We start from the raw sequence: 21387 nt of genomic DNA, 5'->3' as shown, positions 1-21387 counted from the left end.
GCAAAAAACCACCACATTTGTGGCTAGGTTTGCAGAAAACCACCAACTCGTTAATCCATTGCAAAAAACACCGGATTAGCAGCAAACTTGTTGCAAAAAACACTGATCGGGTGTCATTTAATCACGTTCTGACAGGTAGGACCGAGTTGTAAGGTGCTGACTTGGCAATCAAATGTCATACACCCCCCTTATCTAAAAATAAAAAGCAATCAAACCCCGTTCCAATCCCCGTGCCTGCTCCCACCGGCTCCCGTCGCCGCCGCCAGCTCCCATCGCTGCGCCGCCCACATTGAAGCAGGCCACCACCTCGCCGCCTCCCCCCACCAACTCCGCCTGGAACCTGGCCGCTCCTTGCTTGGGCACCCCGACCACCGTCACCGCGGCGCCCTCCGCGAGCCCGCACGGGATCTTTACCCCACGGGCGCGCAGATCCCCGCCCACGGACGCCCGGCAGCTCGCGTCGCCGGTCTCTTGGTTGTTGCCGGCTGCTGCCGCCGCCGCGACGGCGGCGGTGAGGTTGCGCCAGGCGGCGGCCGCCTCGAGGACACCGGTGGCGGTGCCTGGGATCGCATCGGAGCGGGACAGGATGGGGCGGAGGAGGCGCCAGGAGAGGTGCGCGGTGGAGTTGGCGGGCGCCGGGTAAAGGCCCGAGAGCCCGGGGAGGGAGGGCAGGAGGTCGGCGACTGAGCCGGCCGGGAAGGCTCCCGTCGCCGCGCCGCCCCCACTGGCACTTGTCGCCGCCGCTGGCTCTCGACGCGTGCTCCACATCGCCGCAGCACCGGCATGCCAACGCCTCGAAAATGCGCACACCCCGGCCGCCTCCTCATCCTCTACCGCGGCCGTGCCCGTCTCCGACGCCGATGAGGGCGCCGCCGTGCCTACAGGACGGCAGGGCCAGTGCGCCGAGGTTGTCCACACCGAGGGGGCTGATTGCACTTTTTAAAAGATCTAGGGGGTGTGTGTGTCAATGCTTTGCCATGTCAGCTCTTGACAGCCAGGCCCCACTTGTCAGAAAGCGATCAAACGGGCTAAACCACCCGATCAGTGCTTTTTGCAACGACTTAAGTGATTTTGCGGAGTTTTTTGCAACGGATTAACGAGTTGGTGGTTTTCTGCAAACCTAGCCACAAGTGTGGTGGTTTCTTGCAATTGACTCGGAAAGAGAGGAACAATAGGATTTTCAATGGCAAGGTGCAGAACTTCATGCAAATCTGTGATGGCATTCTTGATGAGTTGAGAACTTGGAGATATGCTGGTGTCAAAGGGGTGCAGTGGACTGGAGAGGGTTGACCCCACTGTAGACTGTTAACCTTGTAAACTCTGTGTACCGTCTCCCCATTAGATTCCGGTAATTCTTGTACACGTAAGACCTGTACTCTGGTGTTCTGCTTTTCTCTTAATGAATGAAATCAGCAAGGCTGTATTTCATCAAAAGGGTAGAGGGATGGATCTCGTTGACATATTTTGCTAATCAAACAACTTAATCTTGCGTTTACTAAACAACTAACTTGCAATTACTAAAACAACATAAAACTGAGTTGTTGAAACAACTGAAAGTAAGTTACAAGTCACTCACATCCCAGTAATTTTCTCTCGATGTCAACTGATTGAAAAGCCATGATAGGTGTCGTGTAGGGAAATCTTTTGCACAGCCTCTTTTGCACGGCATGTCCCATCCTTGATAGAAATCGTGTATAACATTTAAAGCATCAATCGAATCGATTCAATACACCTCAAATATGATATCTCCAAATCGGTCAAACCTTAACCCGAGCCGTCAGGACGCACCTTGCTGGTCATCGAATCATTGGAGTCGGGGGCGAAGGACATTTCTCCATCATTTCAGAACACCATGGTTGCCGCGGCGGCACATCTTCCCTACAAGCGAGAACGGCAACACAGCGAAAGGAGGGCCTCTGTACTATATGTGTTCACTATTGTGCGTGTATGTTTCACAAAGACCTGGGATAGGGGTGCACGGGCCGATAATTGCCGAGGCAGCTTGGCCGAAAGATCCCACGATGGCAGCCAAACAGCGCAGTGTGATTGGCCAAAGGCTTGTTTGCCACAGCCGACCAAGATTTTTTTTTAGAAAGCCACCATGGCAATTTTTATTGATCTGGAATCACAGTTACATCATCAGTTAGAAGAGCACAAATAAAATCTGGCTCCCAAGAATGGTTCCCCTCACTAGATCTAGCCAGATTATGGGCTGCTCTATTTGCCACACCCGACAAGTTTGTTAACAACGGAGTGACATCTTTAGTTTGCGGACCACGTTTGCCAAATTTCTGAATCCCAGATGCTATTACCTCTTTTTCTTTTACTTTACAAAATGCCAAATCACCGCTTTGGTCGGTGCAGCTAGTGGTATCAGCCGGACGGCCACCTATGTGCCGATTCATCTCTTGATTCTCTTCTGCCGACTCCTGATAAATCGTGTGCATGAGGCAAAGGCCGAAGGGACAATGCAGCAATGCGTTATGAGGCTTTTGCCCAGAAGTTTGCAAGCACAATTTTAGTCTTGTTAATAGGAAAAACCATGACCATGAGAAGAAGAAAAGGATGCAAATGGTGTTGATGTAAAAAAAAATACAAAATGGCAAAGCACATATGAAACGGTACATCTATTATTTTGTCATCCTGGGTACACAAAGCACATGCAATCAATCTCGACAAAACTGAATCTGGTATAAGCATTCTACCATTTGAATCAACTGGGAGGTGCCAGTAGTAATCAACGGCTGTTACACGCACGCATGCGGCAGTAAACCAATGTTTTTACAATCTTACACACACGCAGCAACGAATCAGTTAGCTAGCGATTTCTGTATACCTTCTTCCGTGATGAAGAATCACCGCACCAACAACCAGATTTGTTGGCTGATGGTGAGATGGTAACAAACATCTACCAATTTGGCTCTTAACTTAGATGTGCTGTGCACTACGATCTCAATGCACCCCGTGAGTATCTCCACAAACTGGCTGCTAAGACCAGTGCACCAGCCATGCCAGCCAAGATCTGCACAGTGGGCGAGAATTATCAAAATGATCGCATTTTGGGTGAAAAATTTAACTGAGAATTGCATGCCATGGTAAATACAATATCTAACCTTGGCATCTCTGCTAAATCCACCAGAACTCCAACTAACCACCGATATCAACGAATTCCAACGAGATGACTTAGGCATAAGAATTACTACCGTGAATTGCTTTTTACATGGGAAAGATATCACCCTTCGCAAGGCCATTTGCATGGCCTGTGGTGTCAAAGCTTCTCTAACTTTTACACGTCCCTCATCTTGAACCTGCGCAAAAAAGAAAGTAAGCACTCAACAACACGTCATTTCAAATATATAATTTAAACTAGAAGAAAATAAGGCTGAAAAATATATGTTCTGGTGATGATCGGTAATGTCTGTAAAACATGAAGGCATGTCCCTCTGCTGATAATATGTTTTGTAAGCCAGCAAATAACAGGAGAAACATGAACTCAATAACAGATACTCCCTCCGTTCCTAAATATTTGTCTTTTTAGAGATATCAAATGGACTACCACATACGGATGTATATAGACATATTTTAGAGTGTAGATTCACTCATTTTGCTCCGTATGTAGTCACTTATTAAAATCTCTAGAAAGACAAATATTTAGGAACGGAGGGAGTAGAAAGCTTCACACTACCATGAAGGTGGATCCAACATTTCCTGAATAAATCCTTGATTGATAGCTCCGCAGAATTCGATCCAACCAGTAATAATTTTCCTGCAGTTTCACAAGAAAAAAAAACTGTAAATATAAAGTGCCAAACCATATCAGCATTAATATTTACATAAAGATAACTCCCACTAAACCTGCAATCCGTTTTCATGCACTCTTTGTTCAATTTCTAGGATGGTCGTAAATATTAAAATGCCAAACCATATCAGGATTATAAGTACATAAAGAAAACTTCAACTAAACCTGCAATCCGTTTTCATGTGCTCTTTGTTCAATTTCTAGGATGGTCCATACATCTTCTTCAGAAGGGCCTTCTGTCTGTAGATATGATATCTCTTCCAGAACAAAATCAACCTGAAAAAATTCTGAGTGTCAACTCCGAACTGAAGCCTCTTATAACAAGACTACATAATTTTAACCAGAAAGTCAATAAATCATACGAGCCTAGATGACATGTCTGGATCGCATGAGAAATTCACACTTATGTCTCCACGAACATCTCCACTTCTAGAAGGTTTGTTGCCACCTAAGAAGACACCTACATTAACTGAGTAGACCTGCAAAACGAAAAATATATTACACGTACTAAACTCTAAATGCTGCAGTCCATGTTGGAAGGGAACAATCAATCCAGATGGGCCTTTGCTTGCCCAGGATATTTTACCTGTCCATATTTGAAGCGGAGTACTTGCATGATTTTTGTTTCGAGAAGTTTACTTAGAAATCCGACATAGTGAATATCCTCCGTCTTCGCATAGAGCAGAATATAGCGTAAGATCGAGGTTAGGTTTTGAAACAAACTATTATAGTATTATATTATTTCAAGGGCTGCATACCATCATTGTGCTCTTTAGAACCACTGGAAACCCTAGTTGGACGAAGCACTGAGCTTCAACCATAGGGCTGCGGACAACTTCTCTGCAAAAAAAAAGAACACAGTTCAGGGTAAGATTACTAGTGTTTGGCAGGATAATTTCTGGAAAAGGAAAAAAGAAACTGTGTGGTTGCTACACCCTGCACGTGTGCAACTGATATAATTAGTGCAAGAAAAAAACAGCAGCAAACCTAATTATGGTTTCCGGAAACTTGAAGGGCAATCCCTTTAGATCCTCACGACTAAGTGGCTGAACTGTATCCTGTACCTTCGGTATCCCACCCTACAAAAAAAGAAGAGTCCATCAGCATTACAAGGGTTTGGCATCTACTTTGTAACAATCAGAAGACGGAGGAACAGAAACATACCAGGTACTCCAAAATCAGTGGGATTGAGATGGCTGGGTCTATGTTTCCAACTACTACAACGGTAAAAGCTGATGGATCCTTGAAGCAACTGTTGAAATATTCACATGCTCTGATTGGATTCACTTTCTTCAAATCACTTATTCTAATTGGCTGCATAATGGAGCTTGTAAATTTAAATTTAAATAAGGAAATAATAGGAAGAAAGCATTGGGAACTTATCAGTGTTCAGCTTATTAAGGTGTACCTTAAAGAAGTAGGAGTTCCCATAATTTATTTCCCGTGAACGATTTGCAAATGCAGTGTAAGGATCTCTTTCCTGAGCATAGATAGCTTCCTCCGCCATTTGCATGACTATTTTTACTTCTTCCTCCCTTGGCTCCACCTTTGTTGTAAATAGTTGGTAGACAAGCTGTATTTCAGAAGGCAGTCAAGGATAAGCATAGACCCACTTTTCACAGATATAAGTGATACGATTGCTATGTGTATAGTGCCGTCAGCATGTTCCTGTAAATTAGAACACACTTTATGCTCAATTAAGAATGCTTGAAGATAGGCAAACCTGTAAACCAGTCTCAAGATCTGAAGGTGAACAATCGCCAGAAAATGATCTGATGTACGCCCCAACTTTTGTACCAACTTCAGCTCTCTTGCCAGCAAGCATGTCCATCAAGACAGAAGGTCTGTAGCCAAAAATACCAATTTCTCCTGCTATTGTCGAGCCCATTGTGCATGAAGTATATTCATCTTCAGATAATTCGGACAGACCACCATAGGCAAACCCAGTAAAAACAACCTTCATATAGTTCAACATATAAAAAGAATGAAACACGTCCTTATCACAAAGTAACCAAAGGTAAATGATAACTGCAACAACAACAACAACAACAACAACAACAAAGCCTTTAGTCCCAGACAAGTTGGGGTAAGCTATAGAGCTGAAACCCATACGGTCTCAAAACCAACTCATGGTTCTGGAATGTAGATAGCTAACTTCCACACACCCCTGTCCATGGCTAGTTCTTTGGTGATATTTCAGTCCTTCAGATCTCTGTTTACGGACTCCTCCCATGTCAAGTTTGGTCCACCCCGACCTTTCTTGACATTATCAGCACGCTTTAGCCGTCTGCTGTGCACTTCTGGAGGCCTGCGCTGAATATGCCCAAACCATCTCAGACGATGTTGAACCAGCTTCTCTTTAATCGGTGTTGCCCCAACTCTATCCCGTATATCATCATTCAGGACCCGATCCTTTCTTGTGTGGCCACACATCCATCTCAACATGCGCATCTCCGCTACACCCAACTGTTGAACATGTCACCTTTTAGTCGGCCAACACTCAACGCCTTATAACATTGCGGGTCGAATCGCCATCCTATAGAACCTGCCTTTTAGCTTTTGTGGCACTCTCTTGTCACAAAGACTGCCAGAAGCTTGGCGCCACTTCATCCATCCGGCTTGCTCACATCTTCATTGATATCACTATCCTTCTACAACATTGACCCCAAATATCGAAAGGCGTCATTCGAGGTACCACCTGACCAACAAGGCTAACCTCCTCCCCATGCCTAGTAGTACTGAAATCGCACCTCATGTAATCAGTTTTAGACTTTAGTTCTACTAAGCCTAAAACCTTTTGATTCCAAGGTTTGTCTCCTAACTTTCTATTAACCCCCGTCTGACTATCATCGACTAGCATCACATCATCTGCAAAGAGCATACACCATGTATGATAATGTTGTGACAAGTGTTCAAACAAGGGATGGCGACACTGATGACTTCTCATTTAAAATAGGACTGCACCAAGGGTCAGCCTTGAGCACTTATTTTTTTTGCTTTGGTGATGGATGAGGTCACAAGGGATGTATAAGGAGATGTCCCATGTCCTTGATGAGGGTAATGTACTTTGTTGGGACTTTGTTTCTCCAAGGCCCACCAAATGACATTCTGCGGTATCTTATCGTAGGCCTTCTCTAAGTCAATGAACACCATATGCAGGTCCTTCTTTTGCTCCTATATCTCTCCATAAGTTGTCGTACCAAGAAAATGGCCTCCATGGTCGACCTCCCAGGCATGAAACCAAACTGATTTTTGGCCACGCTTGTCATTCTTCTTAAGCGGTGCTCAAATACTCTCTCCCATAACTTCATTGTATGGCTCATTAGCTTAATTCCACAGTGATTAGTACAACTTTGAACATCCCCCTTGTTCTTGAAGATCGGTACTAATATACTCCGCCTCCATCCATTCTTCTGGCGTCTTGTTTGCCTTAAAAATGAGGTTGAAAAGCTTAGTTAGCCATACTATCATTATGTCTCCGAGGCCTCTCCACACCTCAATGGGGATACAATCAGGGCCCAACGCCTTGCCGCCTTTCATCCTTTTTAAAGCCTCACTGACCTCGGACTCCTAGATTCACCGCACAAAACAACTGTTGGTATCATCAAAGGAGTCGTCCAGTTCAATGGTAGAGCTCTCATTCTCACCATTGAACAGCTTGTCAAAGTACTCCCGTCATATATGCTTAATCTCCTCGTCCTTCCCCAGAAGCTAATTTGCTTCGTCCTTGATGCATTTGACTTGGTCGACATCTCTTGTCTTCCTTTCTTGGTTCTTTGCCATCTTATAGATGATCCTTTCGCCTTCCTTCGTGTCTAAGCACCAGTAGAGGTCCTCATACGCCCGACCCCTTGCTTCACTCAAAGCTCGCTTTGTGGCCTTGCCACCATTCATCCTTTTTAAAGCCTCCTAACCTCGGACTCCTAGATTCGCCGCACAAAACGTCTGCCGGTATCATCAAAAGGAGTCGTCCAGTTCAATGGTAGAGCTCTCATTCTCACCATTGAACAGCTTGTCAAAGTACTCCCGTCATCTATGCTTAATCTCCTCGTCCTTGATGCATTTGACTTGGTCGACATCTCTTGTCTTCCTCGCTTGGATCTTGGCCATCTCATAGATGTTCCTTTCGCCTTCCTTCTTGTCTAAGCGCCAGTAGAGGTCCTCATACGCCCAGCCCCTTGCTTCACTCAAAGCTCGCTTTGCGGCCTACTTTGCCACCTTGTACTTCTCTATGTTGTTTGCACTCCTACCGAGATGCAAGTGTCTGAAACAATCTTTCTTCTCCTTAATAGCCTTCTGGACATCATCGTTCCACCAGGTATCTTTAGCTTCACTTCTACTTTCCCTGGTCATTCCAAACTCCTCTGAAGCCACCTTATGAATGCAAGTCGCCATCTTCATCCACATATTGTCTGCATCACCTCCTTCGTCCCAAGGGCCCTCCTTAATGACCCTCTCCTTGGAAGTATGAGTTGCCTCCCTCTTGAGCTTCCACCACTTCGTTCTAGCGACTTTGGCGTGCTTCTCCCGCTGGACACAAATCTAAATGCGGAAGTCAGCCACCACAAGCTTATATTGAGAGGGACGACACTCTCTCCAGGTATCACCTAACAATCTAGGCAAGCACGGCTGTCTTCTCTTCTCGAGAGGACGAAATCAATCTGGCTAGAGTATTGACCACTACTAAAAGTCACTAGATGTGATTCTCTCTTTTTAAAGAGGGTGTTAGCTATGATTATGTCCTGGGCTAGAGTGAAGCTCAAGACATCTTCTCCTTGATTCCTGATGCCATATAGCCATAGCCAAAGCCCCCATGCACCCCTTCAAAACCTGTATTAGATGTACCCATGTGGCCATTGAGGTCTCCTCCTATGAAGAGCTTCTCGCCAATAGTACACTCTTAACCATGTCCTCCAGACCTTCCCAGAACTCCCTCTTGGTGTTCTCATTATGGCCTACTTGCGGGGCATACGCGCTAATAACATTGAGAACTAAGTCCCAAACTACCAGCTTGACCAGAATAATCCGGTCCCCATGCACCATGAAAAAAACTATGACTCAAGCTTCCAATTGATAGCAATCACTAAAGTAACTTTCTCAGTGCATGGTTAGTTCATCAAGGCCGGATGATTAAAGTGAGACAGAAAAACAAAAGGTCACTAATGTCTTGTTTCTACTATAGTACCTAGTATACATGAGATTGCACAATACCTTCATGTTTGGATGGCGATCGAGCATATCACGCTCTCGGACGCCCCTGACCAGCTAGTTTGGAGATGGACGGCCTTCGGTACTTACACTGCTAGCTCCTGCTACCTAGCCACCTTCCATGGATCCACAACTTCCTTCTCTCGGAAGCTCATCTGGAAGAATTGGGCGCCACCACGGGTGAAGTTCTTCCATTGGTTGGCAGACCAGGACAGGTGTTATTGGGTATACATTGTGAAACAAAATGCAGAAGGGAAGATTGAAAGGTCTTGATCTAAAAGATCTTATAGAAGTTAGGGAGTAGTGATCTAAAAGATCTTATAAAAGCTTACAAAGGGAGTACAAAGCAAGGCTTGTGGTGAGGGGGTACAACCAGACCTACGGCATTGACTATGATGAGACCTTTGCCCCAGTAGCGAATACTGTATGGATTCTGATCTCCTGTGCAGAAAATTTCGAGTGGTCTTTACATCAACTTGATGTGAAGAATGCTTTCGGGGACTTGCAAGAGGAGGTCTACATGGAGATCCCACCTGGTTTCTTGACTTCTGAGACTGCTGGCAAGGTATGCAGGTTAAAGAAAGCACTTTACGGACTGAAGCAGTCTCCAAGAGCTTGGTTTGACAAGTTCAGACGGGCGGTGTGTGACATGTGGTATGAACAATGCAATGGTGACCATACACTATTTTATACAGTCTGAAGGGAAAAAACCATTCTTGCAGTTTATGCAGATGATATCATTATAATCTGAGATGATGGCGTAGAGATAGCAAGGTTAAAGAGGTGCTTGAGTAAGGCCTTTGAAGTTAAGGATCTTGGTCGACTCAAGTACTTCGTTGGCATAGAAGTAGCCAGCTCTTTCTCATAGAAAGTATACCTTGGACCTTCTCTGTGATGTTGGCAACTTCGGATGTTGGGTTGTCAAGCTGTTTCAACCCCAATTGAACAAAACCATAAAGGTGATCTGGTGGATAAAGAAAAATATCAACAATTGGTGCGACGATTGTTGTACTTGTGTCATACACGAGTACACACCATGCATTGCATTTGCAGTAAGTGTTGTGAGCAGATACATGCATGAGCCTAGAAGTGAACATCTTGAGGACTGTTGAGATACTTGAAAGGTGCTCCTGGGAAAGGACTGTTGTTCAAGAGTCATGGACACCTTGTTGTAGATGGTTATTGTGACGTTGATTGGGCTAGCTACCTGGATGGCAGGAGATCAACTTCAGGCCATTGTGTTTTTGTAGGAGGAAATCTAGTGTCTTGGAGAAGCAAAAAACAACCTGTTATTTCCAAATCAACTGCAGAGGCTGAATAGAGCCATGTCTCAGGGACTGAGTGAGTTGTTATGGACAAGGAATCTACTAGAAGAGCAGAAGATATTGAAGACTAGTTGCATGAATGTATGGTGTGACAACAAGTCGGCAATTAATATAGCAAACAACCCAGTTCAACATGACAGACCAAACATGTGGGGATAGACAGATTCTTTATCAAAGAACAGCTGGACGTTGGGATTATCAAGATAGAGTATGTGAGTTCAAGGCAACAAATTGCAGATTGCTTGCTTGACTAAAGGACTGGAACCAGAGAATGCAACTTAGTGTGTGACAAGATAGGAATGGTAGATAGATATCACCCCTCTTGAGGGGGAGTGTTGTATAAGAGCCCAAGTACTGCTGGCCCATAAGGCTCAGGCCCATGTGGGTGCTGACCCATAGGAGGAGGAGCACGACGCTGTCTGGACAACAGCGCCGCCACAACCCACATTGACCAGGTTTCGGATCCTTCGTCTGCTCCACAAGAACTTCATAGTAAATGCAAGAGTTTTCTTTCAAAAAAATGTTCTAAAAAGATGGAGGAAAGGTTACAACATAAATTGCAGATGTGTGACTTTCATCAAGAATAATGTTGAACCGGTATGGGCCCTAGCCCATCAAGATCTGTCTCTTGGGCCCAAGCCCATGAGAGGTGCTGACCTAGAAGAGGAGCCCCTCTTCCCCTGTCCCGTGCAAGCCGCCACATCTGAGACACACACTCACGCAGGCAACCAGACGGGAAGGGAGGCGCTGTCTGGAGGTACCCATCTCCCGATTCAACATGGTATCGAGCCAGACGACGACGGAGGCGGCGTAGTCCCTCGCCGGAGAGGCGGCGGCGGGGCCCGGCGGGGTCAGGCGAGAGAGGAGGCTGGTGCGTGTGGCGGTGGCACGGCTGGGCTCGAGGAGCTGCGACGCGGCCGGGAGGGAACTGCTTCCTCTTTTCCTGCTTCGCATCCCTGGGGTGGCTAGCGGCGCAGGAGGCGTCCGAGGAGGGCTGCTGCTGGCTGTGCAGGCGGCTGCAGCGGGAAGAAGAGCAGGAGGAAGAAGGCGGCGGCGGATTTGGGCTGCGTGCGAGTCAGGCTGCGGCGGGGAGCTGCTGCTGTTTGTGCTGCTGAACAGAGGAGGAACTGCAGCTGTTGCTGCCTTGTGTTGTTCCTGGAAGCTTGCTGAGCTGCTGCTGCTTGTGCGGCTGCTTCTTGCTGCTGCGGCAGAGGAAGAAAGAGGAGCAGCCTGCTGGACTGCTCGTTCTGGAACAGGAAGAGCCTGGGCCGGACCGTTTGTGTGCTTTACAGAGATTTTTTTTTCTGTGGACTTGCTGTTGTGAGCTTGGTGGTGGTGCTGCTGCTGCTTATCCCGCCAAACGATGGCTGAACCAAATGCTCTTGCCGAGGCTTTCGAGAAGCTCGCTAAGATCCTCGCGGAGTCCAAGTCTGGGGCCATCATTCCTCGACAGGAAGTGGCTCAAAAGCTTGAAATGTCGCCCCTCGACATGAAGCTAGAGGGGGCCACAAATTATTTGAGCTGATCTAGGAGGGCTTTGTGGGCTGTGGAGCAGAAGGAGCTTGATGGATATTTGTTGGGCACCGTTGTAGAACCAGGAGACAAGAGTAGTGCAGAGGGCAAGAGGTGGAAGGTCATCCACTCTGTACTTATGGTGTGGTTGTTGAACTCCGTGGTGCCCTCCATTGGACGCTCTGTGGAGGGGCTATCCACACCTGCTGAGATATGTAAGATTCTGTCCACCCAATACTCTGGCAAGGGCAATGTCATGCTCATTGCTCAGATTGAGGACAAGATTAGGTTGTTGCGCCAAGATGATGGCATGTCAGTGATGAAATACGTGGCAGAACTGCAGGCTCTGTGGGCTGACCAGGATAACTGTGATCCCCTGGAACTCTATGACGCGGCTTCAATCGAGTCAGGGCACAAGTGGATGGCACGCAGGCGTGTGCTAAAATTTTTGGCTGGCCTCAAAGGTTGCTTTGATGGCAGGAAGGCTTCCCTGTTGCACCAACCTAGTCTGCCTACCATTCCCGAGGTTATTGCAGCGATGACTCAAGAGGAGGTGCGCCTATCCCTTGGGCATGCAGATGTGAAGGTTGTGCCAGCTTCGACATTTGCCGTCACTGAGCGCATGGAGTGGGGAGATCCCACCAAATATCATATCTGTGGGGAGGTAGGTCACTGGAAGAGAGAATGTCCAACTCATGGCAGAGGCAGGGGATATAACAGAGGGGGAACAGGCAGAAGCATAAGTGCTAGAGGTAGAGGTGGATACTTAGAAACCTCATGGGGCCAGGCTTCTAGAGGCAGAGGTGGCTACTCAGGACACTCAGGGGGTCAGAGGGCTCACATGGCCGTTGCAGGAGACAATGGGACGTCCAAAGGCAAAGATGTAGATGATGTTGTCTATGGAGACTTTGCTCACTGGGCCTCCACTAGGCAATCCGGAAAGAGCATCTCTTGCTACTAATGAGAGTGCCCCAGAGTGGGTTCTTGACTCTGGAGCATCTAAGCATGTTGCTAGTAACTCCTGCGTGTTCGAGTCTTACAATAAGCATCCTCCCTCTCACACAGGCACTATACAAACGGCTGATGGCACAAAACAGCCAGTCATAGGGGTTGGTACAGTAAAGTGTACTTCGACCATTTCCCTATCGTCAGTTTTACATGTGCCAGCCTTTCGTGTCAATTTGGTCTCATTCAACGCACTCATTGATCAAATGGACTGGCGCGTGATCCTTGACAAGTTCGCTTGCTTGATTCTGGTGCGACAGACAAGCCAGACGGTTGGGACTGGCACCAGGCGTCGGGGGCTCTGGTACATGGACCAGGAGGTGCAGCCGGACTTGGTGTGTGCTGCGACCATGGAGGATAAGGAGAAGCAGGCGATGATCCATCACTGTAGGATGGGGCATGTATCTTTTGACAAGATGAGTAGAATATTTCCGGATGTTATGTGTGGAATAGGCAAAGGCAAGTTGACATGTGATGCTTGCGAATATGCAAAACACACACGAGCCTCATATGTGAGTAAGGGGCTCAGGAGCATATCTCCTTTTATGCTTATTCATTCGGATGTATGGACTAGCCCAGTGGTGTCAATGAATGGGAAGAAGTATTTTGCTACCTTTATTGACTGTTAGTCTGTTATTCTCGCATGACTTGGATTTACTTGATGCGTCACAAGGATGAGGTGTTTAGCTGTTTTCAAAAACTTCCATGCTCTTGTAAAGAACCAGTTTCAGGTGCAGGTCAAGGTGCTCAGGACGGACAATGGAACGGAGTATGTGAACAACACTTTTGGGGCTCTCATGGCTGACATGGGATTCTTCATCAAACTTCATGTCCGGACACCCCCCCTCAGAATGGAGTGGTCGAACGGAGAGGTTGCTCGGTCGTTGATGTTTACCATGAATGTGCCTAAGTTCTTGTGGGATGATGCAGTTATGACAGCCACATACTTGATCAACCAGACACCTTCTAGGATACTTGGCATGAAATCTCCGTCTGAGTTGCTCGTTGGAGATAATAAGTTTGTTGTTCCCCCAAAGTTGTTTGGCAGTACCTGCTTTGTTCGTGATCACCGACCATTTGTTGGAAAGCTTGATCCTCGGGCAGTGAAGTGTGTCTCTCTGGGACACTCGTCTAGTCAGCAGGGGTATAAATGTTGGTGTCCCTCTGAAAAACGCAGGTTTGTAAGTATGGACGTTACCTTCAGGAAGTCTGAGCCATTCTATGGTTAGCCGACTGATCTTAGTCTGCTATTTGCAGAGCTTGACCACCTACACCCTGTGCATGATGGTCAAGAGGGGGAGAAGGATGTGTCTCATACTCGCGGTGATTCCATGGACATTAACACTAATAATGATGTGCGGGCTCAGGAACAACCAATAGTGGGTACAATTCCGGTTAGTACCATCACTGATGATGATGTGCAAGCTCATGTCGAGCCAATTGTCGATACACTTAAGATTGGTGCTCTCCAGGTTCCTGTTCGGGATCGATGGCAGACAAATACCCTGGTGTACTCTCGACGGCAACCACAAGTGCAGGGGGAGCAGCAAGGCAGGGAGGCAAGAGTGCAGGGGGAGCAGCAAGGCAGTGAGGCAAGCACATCAGACACAGTGGAGCTGCCCATTGCGTTGCGAAAACCTACACGTGAAGCGGCAAGGAAGGGTGAGGTAGCAAGAAGAGGTATACATGGAGATACCACCAGGTTTTGGCACAAAACAGACTACAGGGAAGGTATGCAGGCTGAAGAAATCCTTGTATGGGCTGAAGCAATCGCCGAGGGCATGGTTTGATAGGTTCAGACGAGCTGTTTGGAATATGGGGTATGGCCAATGTAATGGTGATCACACGGTGTTCTATAGACACACTGATAAGAAGATCACAATTGTTGCAGTGTATGTTGATGATATCATCATCACCGGAGATGATGAGGAGGAAATAAAGAGAGTGAAGGGGTGTCTGAGCAAGGAGTTTGAGGTAAAAGACTTGGGAAATCTGAAGTACTTCCTAGGCATAGAAGTGGCTCGGACAGAGAAGTGAATATCTTTGTGCCAACAAAAATACACCTTGGATCTTTTGAGTGACATGGGCATGATGGGATGTCGTGCAGCCCCTACTCCGATTGAACAAAATCATCAAGTAACGGCACAATCAGGTGAGCTAGTGAATAAGGAAGATTATCAGAAGCTGGTTGGGAGGTTATTGTACTTGTGTCATACCAGGCCTGACATTACGTATGCCGTGGGGGTGGTGAGTAGATACATGCATGAACCAAGGAGTGGGCATCTTGATATTGTTCACAGAATCTTGAGATACTTGAAGGGGACTCCGGGTAAAGGTTTGTGGTTTGCGAAGAGTGAACATCTTGAGGTGGATGGCTATAGTGACTCTGATTGGGCTAGCTGTCAAGATGATAGACCATCAACTTCAGGCTACTGTGTGTTTGTGGGAGGAAATTTGGTGTCATAGAGAAGCAAGAAACAGACTGTTGTGTCTAGATCAACAGCAGACACAACAGCAGAAGCTGAATATAGAGCATTATCTCAAGGATTGTGTGATATGCTCTGGGTGAAGCACCTACTATGCGAGTTGAAACTTTTGAGGAAGGGACCCTTAAGGGTGTGGTGTGACAATCAGTCAGCTATAGCCATTGCTAATAACCCAGTTCAACATGATAGGACGAAGCATGTGGAAATTGATCGCTTCTTCACTAAGGAGAAACTTGATGCTGGGATCATCAACCTTACTCATGTCAGCTCTGGGCAGCAGTTTGCAGATTGCTTGCCAAAGGGACTGGGAACAAATGACTGTAACTTGGCGTGTGACAAAATGGGGATGATAGATATCTACCACCCATCTTGAGGGGGAATGCTGAACCGGTATGGGCCCTAGCCCATCAAGATCTGTCTCTTGGGCCCAAGCCCATGAGAGGTGCTGACCTAGAAGAGGAGCCCCTCTTCCCCTGTCCCGTGCAAGCCGCCACATCTGAGACACACACTCACGCAGGCAACCAGACAGGAAGGGAGGCGCTGTCTGGAGGTACCCATCTCCCGATTCAACAAATAATAAGGTAAAAAGGCCTGGATGTTGCCGAATGGTATTAGCACCGTAATAGTACTAACCTGATCATCAAGAAAGTCAGTACACTTGTAGCAAACTCGCATCCCATTAGATAGTATCATCTCAGTGGCACCTATGCCTGGGTGCTCCACTTTATCAACAATAATTCTGTGATGAAATTTGGCAAGTACAACAGTAAGAATGTGCGGAATACTATGATGCTTATGTGGGAAGATAAATGCACACAAAATTTTCAAATAATCATTTAAAAAGACGGTTCATCATGAGCAAAAGATCAATTCCATTTGTATAATAAGAAAATGATAATGCCATAATACCCTGGCACTGGACTTTGGCTAACAATTTCTTCAGGGATTTGCTCTTCCTCCCAGGGAGGAATACTCCTCTTTTCTTCTAGAGTGTTAACTTTCAATACAACAGCTTTCAGATCCTCCAAAGAAGCATGGGCCCGGGGCTCAACTATCTTGATAACACAGCTACTGGTTGTTGAAAAGTTTTCCGCAAACTTCACCACTTCAGCAGAAGAAATGTCTGGTTGAAGTAAAGATAGGTACAGAGACAATTTTGAAGAAAAAAATTGTCAGAATAACACTGTAAACTGAAAAGCAATGAATTCATTGAAAAGAAAATTGAATAGCATAACAAAGCCTAAAAATGAACTCTTACACTAGGTAGCACGCGAGTGTACTTACATGGAAGAAGAGTCTTCTGCAACCGTGCTTCATAGTCAATCCCGACAACAGGCTCCTCGCGAAGAAAATGCTGCAATGGGTGAAGGAAATGCCACTAGTATGCTTAGCAAATTGATGATGGGGATCATGTGACTCAACTGATATATTAAGCAAACCTGTAGTTTGTAATCATAGTACTAGAACAATTGATCGCAGAAGTACCAGGGAAAAAATACAGGAGCTGAGATAATATTAACTACATTAAGATCTGAAGAATAAATTCATAAAACACATGGCACTTGACCGAACCTAGTTAATAGTTCGGTTCCTAAACATGCAATGAAATAAATTCTACAAAACCTAAACTGGAGAAATGTTAAGAGACAGAATTATGAGAACCTGCAGATACTCATCACGTAAGCTGGTTGATTGCATTTGATCACGCTCCAGATATGCAGACTCGATCTCTGACATCATTAAAGCACGCACAATGGATATCTCACGTTCAGAAAACCCATAGAGCCGTGCCCTAGCAACCTTCAGAAAAGATATTGTAAAAGGGATCACTTTGAAGTCAAACATCTCAAGATTAGATAAACCACATTCTTTCAACCATAAAGTGTAATTCTCTATATTAAGAAATCATTGCCAGTGTGCCAACGATTGGCTCCGCAGTGAGGAAACAATCAAACAATAAAGTAAGGGTGGTATTTGCGTACTAATTGTTGCCATTGGCTCACTGGAACTTCCCATGATGTTTTGTTATTCTAACCAGTTGGTTGACCATTAGATTTTTGTTAATGCAGGGTGCCATGGCAAGAAATCTATCTCCGTTTAATACCTCAACTAGCATAGACTCAAGAGCCTCAACCGTGCCTTTTTCGCGACAACTGGATGTCATAATATATGCCTTCACCGGACGGACAAGAGCATCTGCAGCTGAAGAGCAAGAGAAGTATGGAGGATCCCTCCTACGAGATAGTTTGAAGAGCCTCTGGTTCAGAGCACAATGGAAAATTGATTCTGCCAATGAGTCCCTATAATCCTTGACTGTTTTAATTTCACCGGCAGGCATCTTGCAGCTAATAACAACAGCTGACTGTTTTTGGTACAAGAAAACAGATAAGGTGCCTTATTAGAAACATCACAGTTAGATACAAAATATATCCCAGATTATAAAGTACTGACCCCTGCAGCTTCGGATTCCACAAAGCATGAAAATCGAGGTTCAATATGCGATGGAACTGGAAACTCCGGTATAACCGGTGGAGGGCAGGAAATTGAGGCTTTCTGGCCAAAATGCTCCTTTATTAACTCAACAACAGCCTGCAGTTAGTCAAGAGTTACACACAAAATGGCAGTAATATTATGGATAAATGGATTTCAAGTATGCCAACGGGAGCAAATACAGACCTGTGTATCTGGGAAGTCTCCCACTGCAAAGACAGCCATATTGCTTAGATTGTACCACTTATGATAAAAATTTCTAACTGTCTCATGTGTAACAGTCCGTATCACCTTCTCTGTACCTATCGGCAAACGTTCTGCATACTGAACAGAAGGACATTAACAAATCATACCATTTACAAAGGTCTATAGTTATAAATACAACACCATTGAATCCGATTAGGAAAACACAATGCCCCACAGAGCACAGACCCTACCCTTCATAGAAGAGGTTCACTACTTAAACTGAAACCCACAAACGGCTCTTGCACGTCGATGTGATGGAACAAGTGATTATTGTAGATTTCCCGTTTATAGCAGGACAGAGAGCAATACCTTAGAACCCTCAAACAACAATGTCCAGTGGGAGTCCTGCATCCGCCCAGTGGCGTTGCGCCCGCCCCTGTATTCCTCCAGCACAGCACCCCTTTCTTTCTCCAGATCCTCCGCTGAAACCCGAACCTTCTCGCCAACATTTACGAGCATCAGCCAACAGCACACTAGTTAATGGCAGTGGATGGAAGGCCGAAACCCCATTATTACCTCGGAGCTGAACTCAGCGAGGACGGAGATTGCCTGGGAGAGCAGTCCGGGCTTGTCCACAGGCACGAGCAGCTCATAGATGGTTTCGTCAGAGGAAGTGAGAGCGTTCTGGCAGGCGCCAAACTCTGCGCCAATGCTCTCGAGGAACCTAACGATGTCGTGATTGGTGTAGCGTGACGTTGCGCTGAAGGCGAGGTGCTCGACGATATGCGCCACCCCGCGCTCGTCCTCCTCCTCCACCACCGACCTGCGCGCGCGAATCAAATCCAGCCACATACAGATATACGCCCAAAACAAACGAACTAAGGGAACGGAGGAGCAGGTCGAGCGAAAGGGAGGCACGCTAGAGAGTGAGTACTGACCCGACCTTGACGGCGAGGGAGAGGGCTGCGCGCATGCGGGGTTTGGGATTGGAGCGGACGTAGTAGGTGAGTCCGTTGGCGAGGCGGCCGTAGGCGACGCCGACGGGCTCGGCTGGGAGGGCCTCTTCCATGGACACGTTCACCAGCTTGAGCGACCGGAACCCGACCCCGCGTCGCATCCCTCGGCCCCCAACTGCGCCGCCACCGGCCGGCGCCTCCGACGCCGGCGGTAGTAGATCCATGGCTGCTGCTGGTACTGCGCGGCGAGAGCGAGAGAGGGAGCAGGGATCGGATGGGACGGGTACGTCGGGGTCGGGCTAGGGATGTGCGTGCAATGAGATACGTGGCAGACCGGCCGTACACCGTGCGGTGACGTCGGATCACTTTTTCTCTAAGCATCTACCACCGGACCCCTCAAACCTTCTCAAATGCTTCGCCCAAACAGTCCGGTCACCGCTTGGCCGAAAACACCACGGAACCGGTTTCTCCGTAGCCAGTATAAATAGTCGGGTTATCCGGCACCCCTCAAACCTAGCCTATATGTAGGATGGATAATAGACATCTAGATACGTCCGTCACATCAGATCCGATGGGCGGGCCATCCCAAATCTCCCCATCATCAACCTATCTCAGCATGCATTCTTCCTCACCTCTCTTTGGCATTGTCCGCACCGCCACCACTCTAGCTCCACCTTCACCCTAACTCTGTTGTCGTCCCAACCCAGACGCCGCCACCGAAGGGCCCAACCCACAACACCGTTGTCTGTGCCACCACCGGGCAGCGCCACCCCAGTACGTCCAACTTCTCTATACATACACTCGCCCGCTTGTGTTCGATGAAATGTTTGGGTAGTTTTTCAATTCTTTGCTCATTTGTAGGCAAACAATGGAGATGAGGACTATGGGAGCAAGGACCTTGACAAATTCAATTCATCAATTAGTCGGGTTCGGACGACGAAGACGCAAGAATGATGATGATGATGATCCAGGAAGAAATAGAGAAGTGAGAGGAGCATATTCTAAACTTCAAGGGTTCAATAAAAAGGGCATTGGAGTTTGAAAGCACAAGTGCTCCCTGGGTGATTTTGATAATTAATGTCAAGATATCTCTTGTTTGACTAATAGTTTTATCTAGTATATTTCAGATAAGTTCAATAGTGCAGTAGCAAGGACAAGAGGATGTGGAACCCCTTCAAAATGCAAAGGACAGGGATTGGCAAAAGATTAAGACTCTACATTTTTGTTTAAGTGATCCAAGATCACATTGAGTCCATAGGAAAGCCAATACTATTAAAAGTGGATGAGGTGTTGTTTAATGATCTATTTGCTCAAGTGCTTGGTGATATTGCTCCAAAACTCTCAGCCACTTTCTCTACCCAAATATGTCCAAACCCTGCGTTCCAACTCGGCCCCACCGAAATTTCCCATCCGGAGCCACTGAGTTCATCTTGACATAGCCACTGCCAAAACCCTAACAATTCGGTTCCACCGATACGGATCTTGGTCCCATCGAGATGGCCTTGCTAGCTCTCTATGACTTGTTGCAATCACTTCGGTCTCACCGAGATGTTGCAACCGGTCCCACCGAGATGACTTGACTGATTCTCTGTTGCCTTATTGCTTCACTTCGATCCCACCGCGAGATGATGCAGTCGGTGCCACCGAGATGAGGTTTGCCCTAAGCCCTAGCACATCAGTCCCACCGAGCTGTTCCCGTCGGTCCCACCGAGATTCCTAACGTTCATATTTTTGCATAGATCGGTGCCACCGAGTTTTCTAATCGGTGCCACCGAGATGTGTCAAAAGTGTGTAACGGTTGGATTTTGTGTGGAGGCTATATATACCCCTCCACCCCCTCTTCCTCATAGGAGAGAGCCATCAGAACATGCCTACACTTCCACCATTCATTTCTGAGAGAGAACCACCTACTCATGTGTTGAGATCAAGAGATTCCATTCCTACCATTTGAACCTTGATTTCTAGTCACTACAGGAATTAGGCACTTTGTCGTCTTCCATGGCTGATGGTAAAGGCATGCCTGGCAGACGGCAAACTCCTTTGTCGTCAACCAGCAGACGGCAAACTCCTTTGTCGTCAGCCAGCAGACGGCCCCATGTCCGGCTGAATGAACTACGGCAAAGGGCTGCTTTAATAAAGCGGACCACAAAGAAGTTTGTCGTCAGCCATCCTAAGCAAGCAGACGGCAAAGGACCTGGACGGCAGAGGGATAGGGTTAGGTCCGTTAGGTGGCTAATGGTGTGTTGTGTCATCTGCTGGCAGACGACAAAGAAGCAAAGGTCTTTGCCGTCTGCCAGCAAACGGCAAAGTGTCCAAATAGGCCAGCCCAGGTGCGCGTGTTGTGCCGTCTGTTGGCAGACGGCAAAGACCTTTGCTTCTTTGTCGTCTGCCAGCAGACGTTAATGTGTCCAAATAGGCCA

At 46.9% G+C, this 21387-nt stretch overlaps 1 protein-coding gene and 1 pseudogene across 4 annotated transcripts; one reads left to right on the top strand and one right to left on the bottom strand.

Moving 5' to 3' along the window:
* Positions 1–2612: 2612 nt before the first annotated feature.
* LOC109777040 (zinc protease PQQL-like) lies at positions 2613–19349 on the bottom strand. 4 transcript variants are annotated; one of them, XR_012204903.1, is made up of 21 exons: positions 18950–19303; positions 18588–18834; positions 18381–18506; positions 18012–18149; positions 17787–17924; positions 17440–17697; positions 16998–17135; positions 16620–16689; positions 16245–16458; positions 15969–16074; positions 5523–5756; positions 5208–5372; positions 4964–5113; positions 4787–4878; positions 4558–4639; positions 4386–4469; positions 4162–4278; positions 3856–4075; positions 3686–3766; positions 3114–3308; positions 2613–3022 (listed from the first exon to the last, which is right to left on the bottom strand). XR_012204903.1 is itself a non-coding variant. In XM_020335696.4 (21 exons), exons 1-21 carry the CDS (start codon positions 19189–19191, stop codon positions 2945–2947), a joined length of 3066 nt encoding a protein of 1021 aa, XP_020191285.1. In that variant the 5' UTR covers positions 19192–19349; the 3' UTR covers positions 2613–2944. The 4 variants fall into 4 exon arrangements, 1 of the variants encoding a protein (XP_020191285.1); XR_012204905.1 differs by having other exon boundaries at positions 4166–4278; positions 18950–19278; XR_012204904.1 differs by having other exon boundaries at positions 3965–4075; positions 4166–4278; positions 18950–19277.
* On the top strand, positions 11419–13041 carry LOC141042379 (uncharacterized; annotated as a pseudogene).
* Positions 19350–21387: the final 2038 nt, after the last annotated feature.

This window comes from Aegilops tauschii, chromosome 3 (genome assembly GCF_002575655.3).
Source record: "Aegilops tauschii subsp. strangulata cultivar AL8/78 chromosome 3, Aet v6.0, whole genome shotgun sequence".
In the NCBI taxonomy this organism is placed as follows: domain Eukaryota; kingdom Viridiplantae; phylum Streptophyta; class Magnoliopsida; order Poales; family Poaceae; genus Aegilops; species Aegilops tauschii.
This window is presented reverse-complemented; position numbering and strand designations above follow the sequence as displayed.